Raw genomic sequence first — 15,219 nt, forward strand, 5'->3', positions numbered from 1 at the left:
AGAGCTGGTTCAGGGAAACCTGGACCATCTCTTAGTTATGCTGCTATAGAACTAAACTGCTGGGGGATTTTCCTGTGGTACACGCACATTCACTCTCTCACACTCAGGATTTGATTATGACTTTTTATATGTCATTAACCTTGTCTCTTTCTCTCCCTAGTTTGTGTCTTTCCTTCCTTCCCTCCCTCTCTCTCTGTATTCTCATCATGCAGGTTGCAGGATCAAGATCCAGTTTCTGAGGCTACGCTCATCGTTACCATTATTATTATTTTGTAATTAAAAAGTCGATATCAGTAACTGTATAAACTTGTAACCTGATACAGTTGTTGTGTATCTGCTGCTGGTCTCCCTCTCTCTCTTCTGTCTCTCCCTCATCTCCCTCTTGTTCTTTCTCTCCCCCCATTTTCTGTCCCCCACCTCTCCACTGTCCCCCATTTTTCCTTTCACCCCAACCGGTCGAGGCAGATGACCGCACATCTCTGAGCCTGGTTCTGTCAGAGATTTCTTCCTTGCTCATTGTGTGAACTGTTGGGGTTCTCTGCTCTCCTTGATGTTATCTATGTACAGTGCCTTGAGATAATGTATGTTATGATTTGGCGCTATACAAATAAAATTGAATTGAATTGAATTGAATTTCTTCCGAATCTACCTCGACTAAGACGACAAAAAAAAACAAAAAACTTGTACATCGCACTTATGACTAGCACTTCATAGTTTGACCTACTTGAAGCTCTTACTTACTTCTAGCTCTTATTTGTACCCAAATGTTTAAATGCACTTTTGTAAGTCGCTTTGGATAAAAGCGTCTGCTAAATGACATGTAATAATAATAATAATGGAGGATGGGGGAGGACTCTGGACAGATCTGGTAAACCCAAACGTGTAGTGTGGATGAAATGGGATTGTTTGGAGGATGCCCCTGTCCGAGAGGCCTTCAACTCTCACCGGCGGAGCTTTTCCTGTATCCCTGTGGAGGCTGGGGACATTGAACCTGAATGGGCATTGTTCAAAGCCTCTATTGTGAAAGCCGAGCGGAGAGCTGTGGCTTCAGGGCCTTAGGTGCCTCAAGGGGCGGTAACCCTTGAATATGGTGGAGCCCGGTGGTCAGGGAAGCTGTTCGACTGAAGAAGGAGTGTTTCTGGGATATGCTATCATGGAGGACTCCTGAGGCAGTCGCAGGGTACCGACAGGCCTGAAGGGCGGCAGCCTCTGCTGTGGCAGACGCAAAGCAGTGGGTATGTTTCGGAGAGGACATGGAGAAGGACTATCGGTCTGCAACAACATGTTTCTGGAAAACACATTCAGGGCCTTGCCACAACTCTGCAGTGGCAAGGCTCCGGGGGGTTAATGAGATCCGCCCAGAAATGCTGAAGGCTTTGGGTGTGGAGGGGCTTTCTTGGATGAAATGTCTTTTCAACATTGCAACAACAACCTCAGATTCAAGAGGAAAAATGCAGATTCCATCCTGGTCGTAGAACAAAGGACCAGCTCTTTACTCTTGCAGGGATCCTGGAGAGGGCCTGGGAGTACACCCATCCAGTCTACATGTGTTTTGTGGACCTGGAGAAGGCGTATGATCGGGTTCCCTGGGAGATACTGTGGGAGGTGCTGCGGGAGTATGGGGTGAGGGGGGCACTACTTAGGGCCATCCAATCCCTATACGCCCAAAGTAGCTGTGTCCGGGTTCTCTGCACTAAATTGGGCCTGTTTCCTGTGGGTGTTGGCCTTTGCCAGGGCTGAGGTTTATCACCAATCCTGTTTGTGATTTTCATGGATCGGATATTGAGGTGTAGTCGTGGGGGAGGGGGGTTGTGGTTTGGCAGTCTTGAGATCTCGTCGCTGCTTTTTGCAGATGATGTAGTCCTCGTGGCTTCGTCGGCCTGTGAGCTTCGCACTCACTGGATTGGTTCGTGGCTGAGTGTGAAGCACTCGGGATTAGATCAGCACATCTAAGTCTGAGGCCATGGCTCTTAGCACGAAACCGGTAGATTGCCTTCTCCGGGTAGGGAGTGACTTCTTGCCCTAGGTGAAGGAGTTCAAGTATCTCGGGGTCTTGTTTACGAGTGAGGGGATGAGGGAGCGGGAGATGGGCCGGAGAATCGGAGCAGCTGGTGCGGTATTGCATTCGCTTTACCGCACAGTTGTGGCGAAAAGAGAGCTAATTAATTAGTAATTTCCTTCTTAGACAGGTTAACACTAACATCTGCAATAATTTTTCTATAAAAAGAAGCCTATGTGCCCCCTACCACCCCCAAACAAATCGTCTGGTGGAAAAAAATGAATGGAACCATACAAGGGTAAGTAAAATGCAGTTGCATATTAAGTATATTTTCTTGCGAATGTGGCAGGACCAAGGGGAGAAGACCAGCGACAACGCCACCTGGGGGAATTTTCGCCCCCAGGAAATATAGAATAAAATCTCTAAAAGGGCAACACAGGTTCGTCGACACACAGGACAGAGAGCGGGTTCTATGTTACAAAATATATTTTATTTCATTTAACATATAATGTTTCCTAACAATAAAAACAATGCTTCCAAAGGCAAAACCAATAATAATATAAGAACAGGACTGGGGCTTACCACGGCGGCAGAAAATCAAAAGGGGCAAATCCAACACAACACCACCCGTGACACAACACACCAAACACGGACTCGTGAAAAGATACCACCACCAGGGAGTTGGGCTGCCGCACGTGTCAACCCACAGCACCTGTTAAATAAGACAGTGGACGGAGTCGAGGACGGCCGAATAATTGCTCCTACGGAGCTTGGTTGGGAGCGGTGTCGCGGCTGTACAAAGCCGTGTCATCCGCAGATGGCTTCACCTCCACTCTAAGCAGCACAGTCTTAATTAAAACAGTCAAACCAAAAACAGCAGTTCTGTTCCGGACGTGGCGGCCGATGACCGGCAAAACCCTGGACACAGAGGTGGCGAACAGAGGTGCAGCCTCTAAGGCAGCGGGAGACACGATCGCCAAGCCCACCGCTTTTCTGTACAGCAGAACAAGTCTCAGGTAACGTTATGGTGTAAACAAACCAACAGCTGATTGATAACGAGCGGCTTACCTCACAGAGAGTACCGACTGTCATCCAAGCAACCCCCGACGCGGAGCGCTCCGCTCTCCCAGCCTGCAGCCGCACCAGTTGCGCTACAAGAGGGCGAAACAATACTCGCTAAGTGTGCCAGGCTGTGCGGGCATCTACAGGCAAGGGAAGTGCACAGGCAACTACCTGATAGTAGCGGAGACAGGACACAGAGGCGCGCCGTACACGCCACGCCAAACAATTCACCACACCAACGCCAACCGGAAGTCACTCGCCGGAAGCATAAGGGCACACAATCTCATCCTAGCTGTATTTGTACGCCCCTCGGCCTGTCAATCACTGCCGGCTCAATCACGATTCGGCTACACCTAGGGCTTGCTTGCATGAAATTTTTCTCACCATCTTGTGTGAATATTTAGCAAACTATTATTTGAAGGTCATCACAAAGTGACATTCAACAAATATATACATGTACAGATACCTTTATTCTAATAGTTTTGTAAATACTTTTAAGCAGTTGTAAAAAATACAATTATTTTTCCTATTGCATTTCAGAGCACTTAGGAAACTGGTGGGAGACAGGCCCGATACGTGGGACAAACACCTGGATGCAGTGATGTTTGGTTTACGTACCAAAATACAACTGACCACCAAATTTTCACCATTTTATTTCATGTTTGGCAGGGAAGCCCGCTACCCATCACAAGTCCCTGCAGAATATATGGTATCTTCTGTTGTAATTTGTAGCTTTAATTTATAGATGTTTCAGAATGTTTATAAGTATTATGTTTTAAAGGTTTGTTTTAACAGTTCAGCCAATGCTGAGAAAATAGGGTTTTATTGTTTTCCTGGGCTCTGCAAAGCGGAAAGGCACTTCTGTTTGCTGATGATGTCATCAGTAAACCTCACCACTAGTGATGTGACGTTCCGTATCGAGGCTTCGAAGCGTGTGCCGAGTAGGGGAGGGGGCGTTTCCACGATGCGCGTATCAAGGCTTGCTTCATTTAGGGGAGGAGCTGAAAATGATGACGTCCAAAGCCTCGCTGCCCGGCTGTACCACGTGACTGATTCAGGAAGTGGTTCGGATTTCGCCGCAAGTTTTGACAGCGGTATAAACCCCTCAGGCTCCATTCAAAATGTGGGTGTTTGATGGAGAGTTGCGGTCAGTGAGAGTTTGGAGACAGTTTGGAGAGAGGTAGAGATAATTTGGAGAGCGAGGAGAGAGAGTCAGGAGAGAATGGAGCCAGTTAAGAAGAGGAGGATGTCCCCTGTGTGGGAACATTTTGATCTCATTTCTTCCAACAAGGTATGTACAGTAATATTTCTACAGAAGATTTTTTTTCATAATTAATATTGATTGTGCAATGCAATTTATCTTCAGCTGTCTTTACTTTTGTACAAGGTGAAGTGTTTGCTATGTGCCAGGGAGCTGGGTTATACAACAACACCTCATCCATGCACTACAGAGCTTTGCATGAGAACAAGGACAACACCGAATGTGGACCAAGACCAGGTGAGCCATCAATAATGCCATGATAATATAGCATGCAGTAATGTGACTAAAGTTAATGTGTGTGATATTTATATTTGTCCTTTGTTTTTGTTCATTCCTCAGGAGAAAAATCTCAAATAGATGAAGACCTGGTTAGCATGGTGATTGAGGACACCCAGCCATATAGTATTGTGGAGGACAAAGGATTTAAAAGATTTGTTAAATCGTTAAATCCTACCTATGTTCTCCCATCTAAGAAGGTAATGGTGCTTTTACTGAATAAAACCATTAACAAAGTGGACAGGCAGGACTGAGGCTCAGACCTGAGTCCATCCGTCACAGGACAGCCACACTACACACTGCTTCACATCACAGCCACCTCATACTTTTATGCTTTTTGCATTGCAGCTGCTGCCTTCTCAATGTACTGGAACTACCACAATAAAATGACATCAAAAACGGAGCATGACACAATCTCCTAGAGAAGATTGGTGTTGCCAGATTCATCGCCACCCTGAATCTGTGCAAGGGGTACTGGCAGGTGCCACTGGACCCTACACCGTGTTCCAGACACCAGCAGGACTTTTTCAATTCAAAATGATGCCAGTTGGCTTGCATGGAGCTCCTGCTACTTTCCAAGAGGCTGATGGACAGAGTTCTCCAGGGTTGTGACCACTGCAGTGCCGCTTAACTGGATGATTGTTATTGCCCTCAGCCCTTCCTGTGTCCTTTCGGTGTGTGTGTGTGTGTGTGTGTGTTGCAGGTTGCTGTGATTGCTGATTGGGAGCACCTGTGACCAGCTTCCCATCTGATAAAAGCCTGGTGGTTTGGATTGTCTCCATCTCTCTTTTCCCCTGTGATCATCAGCCTGCCGCCCCTCATTTTGTTTTGTTTTACACTAGACAACAAGCACCCTCATACACCACTGACACTCACTTCCACACTTCATTGTACATTTACTTTGTATTTTGTTTAAATAAATTTGGCTTATTTTCATGTCACATGTCCCATTACCTGTGCTTTGTTGCGTCCCTAGAGCCAGTCGTAACAAAGTTGGGTGCTCGTCCAGTGCTTTTTTTGGTAGGCTATTTAAGCCCGTCTGTGACGTTTGTGGTGTGACCGCATTTAGTCTGTGTGCGCAGTCATTTGGCATCTCAGTTTGGGACGGTGATTAAATGGTTAAATGAAACGTTGAGCAGAAGTTAAGGGACGTCAGGGATGCGGGGTTCCCTTTGTGGGATTCCCTCAGATAGTGACGTGTGTCTCCGTTTATGGTGTTTGTGCTCGCACGTGTGTCCGTTTATGCGCTGTTTTCGTATATGCGTACGAAATGTGATATTGATCAAGAGGTGTACATTGTCAGTCAGTCAGTCATCATCTCCCGCTTCGACCAGAGGGTCGCAGGGGGTGGTGTGCCTATAGCCCTCAGCTACATCAGGCTTTAGGCGGGGTACAACCTGGACAGTTCGCCAGTCCATCACAGGGCCACACACACAGATAGAGACAAACAACCATTCACTCTCACACTCACTCCTATAGTCAATTTAGAGTGTCCAAAATACCTACCTAAATCCCCACATTACATGTTTTTGGATTGTGGGAGGAAGACAGAGAACCCGGAGAGAACCCATGCACACACAGGGAGAACATGCAAACTCCATGCAGAAAGGCCCTTGTTCCAACCGGGGCTCGAACCCAGGTCTTCTAGCTGCAAGGCGAGAGTGCTAACCACTACACCACCGTGTGACCCGAGGTGTGCATTGTTTTGTCTCAATTTTTTCTCATAGGTTTAGCGGCGTCTCACCTTTGGGATTCATTGGTGGCGGGTTGTTAGTGTTGGGGTACAGTGGTTGAAAGCATCCCTTTCCCCTTTTCCTCAATTTTGCTCGGGAGCACTGCCCGTGGTTTCGAGGTGGTTTACTGGTTGCTTCTTTCGGACCAGCGGGCTCTAGGTGCATAATTACCCACAAATTACAAATTTAATGAGTGAGGTCCGAAGACATTTTTCTTAATGTTTGAGCGTCTGGCAGACACATCCAGTCCTGTTGTCAAACATGTTCACTTTGACAACTCAGCCAAAGTGAACATGTTTTTTGTTATTTTAGTATGTTTAATTCATGCGAATTATTCACACGTTTGAAATATTAATATTCAAACGTGTCCAATCAACGAAGCATTCACATCAGCCACGTAGTTTTTAGTTCGGATCATGGCCAAATTGCTGTGATGTGTGCTGAGGTGAACTCATCTTGTTCAGCACCCTCATTGGCCCATGCTAACTTGCTTATCTCAACTTGATTTTCTAGGACAGTCAGTACCTTGCTGTTGCTGTTTTTCCAGCCTTTCCCATTTAATAAACATTGCCCAGTCAACTGGAATACGTTTCTGTCTCACCTTTATATCGCAACTCTGTGTTACATCTGGTATATTAAACCAGAACATAGCATAAGAAATCTTCAACACATTCTCCCCAAAAGCATTCCAGTGCCAACAGAAATCATACTAAATACTTGTGTGTAGAATATTTATATTGAGTATACATTTTTGGGGAATCCCTATTTTTCTTCTTTTTTTAGATCTGTTTCTTAATGAAGACATTGAAAAATAAATATGAACTTAATGAAAGAATATTATTAACAATATTTGTAACATCTTTGTTAATATCACTGTCCTTAGAAGCAGTTTGATCATGAATCCACATAATGAGACTTGCATAAATCTATACCTCAATGCTGGGCAGACTCTATGCAGCTCATTATTCACCTTGTTCATTCCATCCATGCCATCTGCCAGTTTGTACCAACTTGTTGTACAGTAGCAGAGAAAGGACAAAACAAACACATACTCTATGACAATGATTTCCTAAGATAGATCGCAGGAGATTTTTTGAAATGATTAATAGAATATTTTATATAATTTTATATTTATATATACCATTTATATTATTTTGGTAACAATACTTTGCCATCTTTAAAAAGTGGGTCACTACATTTGGGAAACATTGCTCAGAGTTGAGTAGAACTCTGAGATACTTTGTTGCTTGTGATCAGCAATGTTCATGTTTTTACATCGTTGGCCTTCATGAACAGGTTGTTTTTACTAGTGTACCTGCTGAGCAAGCAGACCCAGGTTAATAGAGGTGGATGTTATTGATAAGCCTTGTTTGGCCTTGATTTAGATACCAGACATCCACAACATGTCCACTTCATATGGTGAATTCAAAACTACTGTACGTTTTTAATTCTTAGAACGTACAGTAGTTTGGAAAAGTCCCAAGGCACCAATAGCTTTGTTATTTCTATGTCTGTCAACTTTGAGTTTAACTGATACAACATGTCAATGTAATGCACAAATTTCTTGAATAAACCTGGCATAATAGACCTTTTTCACAGCAGATATTTGTTGACATGAAAAACACAAATACTGGTTTTACCAGTAACATTAATTAGAGTTCCACTCCACAGTTTAAGAGAGCCAGGGTTGTCTTATTTTTTTACAGTATAACAGACGTTGCACTAAATAAATTACACTTTAACCTGTAGAAGTTAAAAATAACTTATGCTTCATGTGAAGTATTGCAGTGTAATCGAGGTCCCCTGTTTTACAAAAGACTGTATTGTTTTGTCTTTCAAATAAAGAGTTGTTTATTTAATGGCTATTATGCCGTTGTAGATGCTCGTAAAAGACAATGTTAATTTATGAATAATTAGATGTTGCAACACTCACTGTGTTCATAGATTGTAATACAGTCCACGCAATTTACTTTCACCAACTTTTCCACTTCCACTTGTTGTAAAGTATGATGGAAAACTCAACACATGCAACACACATCCCCTTTCCCACCCACAATGCCACATTTCTATTTATATTTGCGTCTGTATATTGAACTGATAAGCCTGCCAGTTTAGCTGATTCTTTGGGTTTTGCAGTGTTCAGATAATCCATATTTAGTCTTGCTGACGTGACACAACTGAAAGTATAAAAAACCTAGAGTCATGCTTTGGTTGCACACATAGGATCACAGGTAAGTTCTTTCTCTCAGTGTATGAAGTTTGCCTCTGGTTGTGGTTCAAGCACTATTCTCTTCCTTTTGAGAAAAAGTTGACATTGAATTGTGTCTTTTTCCTGCAGGTTTGCTGAGATGGTTCACATGTCTATTTTCAGGTTTTCAGCACTGGCTCTGCTGCTGCTGTCTGCCTCCTGTTGGGCAGACAATGAGGTAAGCATCATACTTTACATAATCATTTAAAATAATTTGACATAGGGTTTATTGCATCTTTATAATCACTCAGCTTCTATCATACTGGAAGTTCCTGCGGTAGCCACTTGTTATTGTAACTTTGATATTTAACATTTCTTTGTAAGACTCAGTATCTGGGTCTTTATTTGAGGATGTCTGTTAACACTTGTTTCTCTAAAATGTTTGTTTCTTACATGTGTGTCTCTCCATTTTGCAGGCAGGTATGTACAATCAGACCTATTGCACTGACATACATAGTACAGGAACTGGTGTGTTTTTTTATGTAAAGTCAAATTGCATTGTTTTTGTTGTTGATGTCGTTTGCAGAGGAAGTTGCAGAGATGGACTTGGGGGAGCTTTCAGTCTCTGAACTTCTGGAAAGAGCCAACAGTAATCTGAGTAAGTGTGAATGCTGCAGTCACCCTGTTGCCTGAACTCATCCCCTAAGTTTCTCCAGTGACACTACAGCAGTTTGTAAAAGTAGTTGTTTGATGCCGTATGATTGTTTTAGTCCGCTCCGCTGGTGAACCCACTCTGATTGAAGGAGACATTGCCATTGACAATGAGGCTGAGAGAAATGCTGATCCCTGCACCAGCCGTGGCTGCAAGTGGGGCAAGTCGACTGATGGAAAGATCTACATTCCTTATTACATCACTAATCACTTCTGTGAGTATCAGTTGGAACCACAAGCTCACAAGTTCTACGTGAAGGCAGAATATATCTTCAGACCAAATGACACACCGAAAATGCAAATATAGCTATAGATCTGCTAAACTACCCAACTATTCCATTCCTTGAACAGTCTTATTCCATATACTGGGGTATATTCATGTGATCTGGGGGGAATATTTATCCATGTGTCGATCATTGATTGTGTTGTGAGATAATACAAAAACAAAACTTATGGTATCATGTTTGCCAGCCTCCCGTGAAAGGTCCATCATCACCCGTGGACTGGAATCTTTCTCCTCCTTCTCCTGCATCCGCTTCAGGCCCACGAGAAGTACTGACCGTGACTGGCTGAGCATTGAATCTCAGAATGGGTAAGAAAACTGAAGAAATTAAGAGCTCGTGTTAAAAGATGTTGTCAAACGTCAATCTTCAACTTATATTTCATTCTGTCCAGCTGTTGGTCTTACGTTGGCCGTCGTGGTGGTAAGCAGGTGGTATCTCTGGCCCGTAGTGGATGTCTTTACCATGGCACCGTTCAGCATGAGCTGCTCCATGCTCTGGGATTCAACCATGAACAAACCCGCTCTGACAGGGACAACCACATCAGAGTCGTGCTGGGCAATGTCCAGTCTGGTAATATAGATATTTGTTTTCCTCACAGGAATATTAGAATGGAAACCACTATAATAATGTCAGTTTCTCTAACATGAGAACAGTTAAACCAACTGTCCACATGTCCTCCTTCACAACATGAATCTTCTCTGTGGTCTTCCTATTTTCCTCCTGCCTGGCAGCTCCATCTTCAACATCTTTTGTCCAATATAATCACTATCCTTCCTCTGCACTTGACTAAACCATCTCAGGTTTAGGTGTTTTGTGCTGAGTGCTTTTCTGAAATGAGTTTGCATGTTTTACCAATGTGTGCGTAGGTTCTTCAGGTACTCCATCTTCCTCCCACAGTCTGAAGACATGAAGATTGTGCTTTGGTTGATTGGCACAAATTCCCATAGGTGTGAATGTGAGGGAAGAGTTGTCTCCCTCAAGAGGATTTATATGTTAAAAAGAAAAAATTAATAAACGAATAGAAAATAAAATAATTTTGACCCCTTTTTGCTCGTCTTAGGCATGGAGCACAACTTCAGGAAGATAGCCACCCTCAACCAGGGCACTTCCTATGATTACAACTCTGTCATGCAGTACCACAAGTAAGAACTGACTACACATCCGTCTTCCTGTGTGTCTTCATATGTGTGTGCATCTGTTGCCATTTACATGCTCTATGTCTTGTTGTAGATATGCCTTCTCTAAGAACAACCAGCCCACCATGATTCCAATCCCTAACTCCAATGTGTCCTTCGGCAATGCCAAAGAGATGAGCCGCCTCGATATTGCAAGGCTCAACACACTCTACAAATGCTGTGAGTTCATCGTGAATAAACATACAAATAATATCACCAACACACTTATAATCCACTATTTACTTTTCTCTTTTACACAGGAATCCAGTCAGAAGACCTGATCGCCTCGATCAAATAAAGTAATTGAAACTATGATACGGCAGTCTTCTTTCATTCTCTCATTACATCCTTTTTGTCTCATTTCTGGGAAACATTTCAACAAAAATCTATCATAATTATTTTACTGTTATAGTGACTAATAAGATGAATGATCAATATTGTTTGCCCATTGTCAGCATTTCTCCTACTTTGGTTATTTCTTTAGCCTCTGCTATGGGACAGATCACAGGTCCAAGTGCACATGTGCAACGCTTTGTACGACACAGGCACACAGCACATAAACAAGGGTGCCAACAGTAGAGATCAGCAGAACAGCAGAGCAGGGCCTTCTCTGCTGGCCCTGACAATATCATTAAACGCATCATAGCTCCGTGGACCTGCTCTAGTAGTATTGCTGGCCTTTCGTTGAAGCTGCCATTTCCTATTTGGTTATAACTTTGACTGACGTGTGTCGTCAGCCAATCAAAATGTGATATCATAGTGACAGAACGCCCCAGGCCCAGTGATGTGTCTGGCGCTAGCCCCTGCTGTTGTCATCAACGACGTTTGAACCTTTGGCGGGTTTTGAAGTAAGTTATGATCACTGCATTAACACCACCATCATGTTTCTTATCTCCTTCGTCTGCACTTTTCACGGCGATTGTTTGGAGAAAAGAAGGAAATTATTTCAAGAGGAAGACCTACACGGAAGAGGTACATCAATTACGGTAGTTGGAGTGTTAATGATAAATGTATAACATTTTTTGGAACCGGTGAGGACAAAACTGTTGATCATAAATAGTGCCAGGGACGTGTTCCGCCGTGTAGCTGACGCCTATGCTTATGTGGAAGCTTGTTTTTGTGTCATATAGTGGTTTGTGAAATTGCGTTTGCTGAGTGACTTAACGGAAGATGTGGTGGCAATGATGCAGTAGCCTATAGATGCACAGTGGTGTGTGTGTGTGCGCTATGGGCGTGTTTTGTTTAACATTGGTAGAGAAGTGCAGCTGCTTCCAGTGATATTCACGGCGCCGAGTGAAAGCACCAGATGGTTGTTTTGGTCTTGTGAGTACTGTAAAATATAATCCTGCTGTCGCTGCTTTCGGTTAAGAATCAGAGACTTTAGGTTTAGGTGATAGATATATCACAGAATATCTAGATAGATACATCAGAATATCTCTTTAGGTGATAGATATATCACCTAAAGAGATATTCTGATGGTCACATTTGCTGCTATAACACCAGCTTGCTACATCTTCAAAGCAGAGAGTGGTCTCTCAAGTTTATGATACATTTTAGGCTTGTGATGAAAAGATAATCATAACAGAACTTAACTCAGCTAAATCTGAGAACTTCAAAAGTTCACAGTTTCTAATTTGAAGAATAACGTGTAAGGTGTGAATAAAGAGTCAATAGTAATCTGAGTAAGTGTGAATGCTGCAGTCACCCTGTTGTTGTGGGTACATTTATGACTCAATCTGCTTTAGTGTTGGATGTTCTATTCCTTGAATTTCATACTGTTACTACTGTTGGTAACAAATTATCCTATACCCTGTAGTAACAATACATACATGCCTCTAATTTTTCTCATATGAGGGGTTTTTAACTGGGATAGAAGCAAAGCCTCTGAATGTGCTTTCATATATTTCAGACTGTTTACCACTATGTACCAAATTCATTTTCCACGTACCACTTGCTTCTGTAGATACAGCAGTCATTGTTTTTGAGGGCTTACAGTGTCCCCGGCAAAATAGGGATAATTTATTTGGAACTATAATTCCACCCACAAATATCATGACAATCTAACTATTTAGGTCATCATACACTAGGTACACAGCCAACTTTGTTTCATACAAGTGGTTGCTGACTTTTTACATTATGTAAAGGAATTGGTGTACATTTACTGTATATTACATTCATTTTGCGTATTTTTACCTTTCTTTGCTACTTCATTCAATGCTAGATTGTAGTCATAGTAATAAAGGTAAAAAGTGAATTGAAAAGAAATTAATATCCATAACAATGGAAAGTTTTATTTTCCAATGCCGCCAAACTCTCATAATAAATATTGGTTAATAACACAAAGTAAGATGTACAAAAAAGATTACTGTATTTACTTACTGTAATAGCATACTGTGTTTGCTTGTAAAGTATGAACAAACAAACAAATAAATAAATGAATGAAACAAAAGTTAACAAATGCTGTCACAACAACATAAAATATAATTAATTCTATAGACCCTTTCATTGTACATTCCAAGCCTAGCGAGAATGTGTGCGCAGTTTGGGGTCAGAAAACGTCACAACAGGTAAGCGAGTCGCATGTATGTCCACGGTCGCCACCGAATAATTCTGAATATGTTCTTTTGTTGCCGATTAAAGACCGCGAACAATACCTAAATAAATTAGTACTGGCCGACGGCAACAGTCTGACTGACCTAGCTTCCATAAAAGATGATAGATGATATTAGCAAGTGGCCAGATATCCAGTGGTCAGCTATTTACTCTTACCTTATAGATAAACCTAGCACGTACATGCAAGAAAGTTTATGTGCATACAAGTCTTACAAGGAAAGTTTTTAGCACACCATGTTTACTTGTCAACGCGCTAGCCAGCCGGCAGCTAACTACAAGCTAGCTACGTACCACAACATAACTTTCTCTGATTTCAGAGAAGTCTAGTTTTCATATACATATGTGCACTGACACACACATTTCTGTGAAATCCAGGCTTTTCATCGTAATCTGACAGAAGGAGTTGATAAATAGCACTACAAACGTGAGCCTCTTTGACTGCAGTAGCATCACCAGTCTTCTCTTTTTAATGCTTGGAGCCACAGACATGTCTATTTTTTTGAAAAGGGATGAGATCCTGTAGGGATTCTGAAGAACTTTCTATTTTCACCACCAACTACGTTACAAGTAGGCATCTTATGTGTTGAACTGTTGTACAAGTGTGTTTTCTGACCCCAAACTGCGTGCACACATTTCTATGACATAGCTTTTGAAAGGGTCTATACATTTACTGGATTAGAGTTTTTTGTTTTCTACATTGTCAGTGCAGCCTGAAGTCAGTGTACGTTTCCCTTGGCTCAGGATATTAACGCTTTATTTTCCAAACACAGCAGCTTGACTACCTTCACCCAGGTGACCATGCTGTCAGTAAACAAAGTGTCTGTACTGCTGCTGCTTGAATCCAGGTTCAGGGTTGTGGTCATTGTCTCTGCCTCTAAAGAGCTTATGAAGACAAGTGAAGAGTAATCCTGTGATAAAATCATGAAAAAGAAAAATGTGTTGTAAAAGATTCCAACCACTGTTACACTCTAAATTATTTACTTTGAATAAACTGCAAATTATAATCGAACACAAGCTTATTTACATTAACTAAATTAACTGACATAATCTGTGTCAGTTGTGATCTGTGATGCGACTCCATAAAACAACGATAAATCATGCAGTGCATCATGTATAGTGAACGTGATGTACATGATCGTTCACATCAGCACATATTAAATCCTCTTGTCACACAACAGCATAGACCTGCAGCCATAGCTTCTATGAACTCACCTCTAAGTACTCACAAGCCCCCGGCTGAGCACCGCTGTGTTGGAGTTTACCCCGGTGGACGAGAGGGCCGCCTCCCTGCGCCTTAGGGTTAGGGGGGAAGCCCTGACTGCTGTTTGTGCTTATGCACCGAACAGCAGCTTGTAGTATCCGGCCTTCTTGGAGGCCCTAGATGGAGTCCTGCAAGGGGCTCCGTTGGGGGACTCCATAGTTCTGTGGGAGATTTCAGCGCGCACATGGACAGCGATGGGGAAACCTGGAGAGGCATGATTGGGAACAATGGCCTACCTGATCTAAATCAGAGTGGTCGTTTGTTGTTGGATTTATGTGCAAGTCATGGACTATCCATAACAAACACCATGTTCGAGCATAAGGACGCTCATAAGTGTACTTGGTACCAGAGTGTCCCTGGCCGAAGGACGATCGATTTTGTGATTGTTTCATCGGCTCTGAGGCCGCATGTTTTGGACACTCGGGTGAAGAGAGGGGCAGAGCTGTCAACTGATCACCATCTGGTGGTGAGTTGGGTCAGAGGATGGGGGGGACTCTGGATAGACCTGGTAAACCCAAACGTGTAGTGCAGATGAACTGGGAACGTCTGGAGGATGCCCCTGCCCGGGAGGCCTTCAACTCTCACCTCCGGCGGAGCTTTTCCTGTATCCCTGTGGAGGCTGGGGACATTGAACCTGAATGGGCAGTGTTCAAAGA

At 42.9% G+C, this 15,219-nt stretch overlaps 1 protein-coding gene across 1 annotated transcript; it reads left to right on the plus strand.

Moving 5' to 3' along the window:
* The first annotated feature begins 8,637 nt into the window (after positions 1 to 8,637).
* Positions 8,638 to 11,004, plus strand: LOC122772064 (hatching enzyme 1.2-like). The gene is made up of 8 exons (XM_044029725.1): positions 8,638 to 8,757; positions 9,102 to 9,177; positions 9,290 to 9,445; positions 9,702 to 9,822; positions 9,906 to 10,084; positions 10,575 to 10,656; positions 10,745 to 10,869; positions 10,950 to 11,004. Coding segments are annotated over exons 1-8 (819 nt in total). The 5' UTR covers positions 8,638 to 8,679; the 3' UTR covers positions 10,952 to 11,004.
* Positions 11,005 to 15,219: the final 4,215 nt, after the last annotated feature.

Source organism: Solea senegalensis, linkage group LG7, assembly GCF_019176455.1.
Source record: "Solea senegalensis isolate Sse05_10M linkage group LG7, IFAPA_SoseM_1, whole genome shotgun sequence".
Taxonomy (NCBI): domain Eukaryota; kingdom Metazoa; phylum Chordata; class Actinopteri; order Pleuronectiformes; family Soleidae; genus Solea; species Solea senegalensis.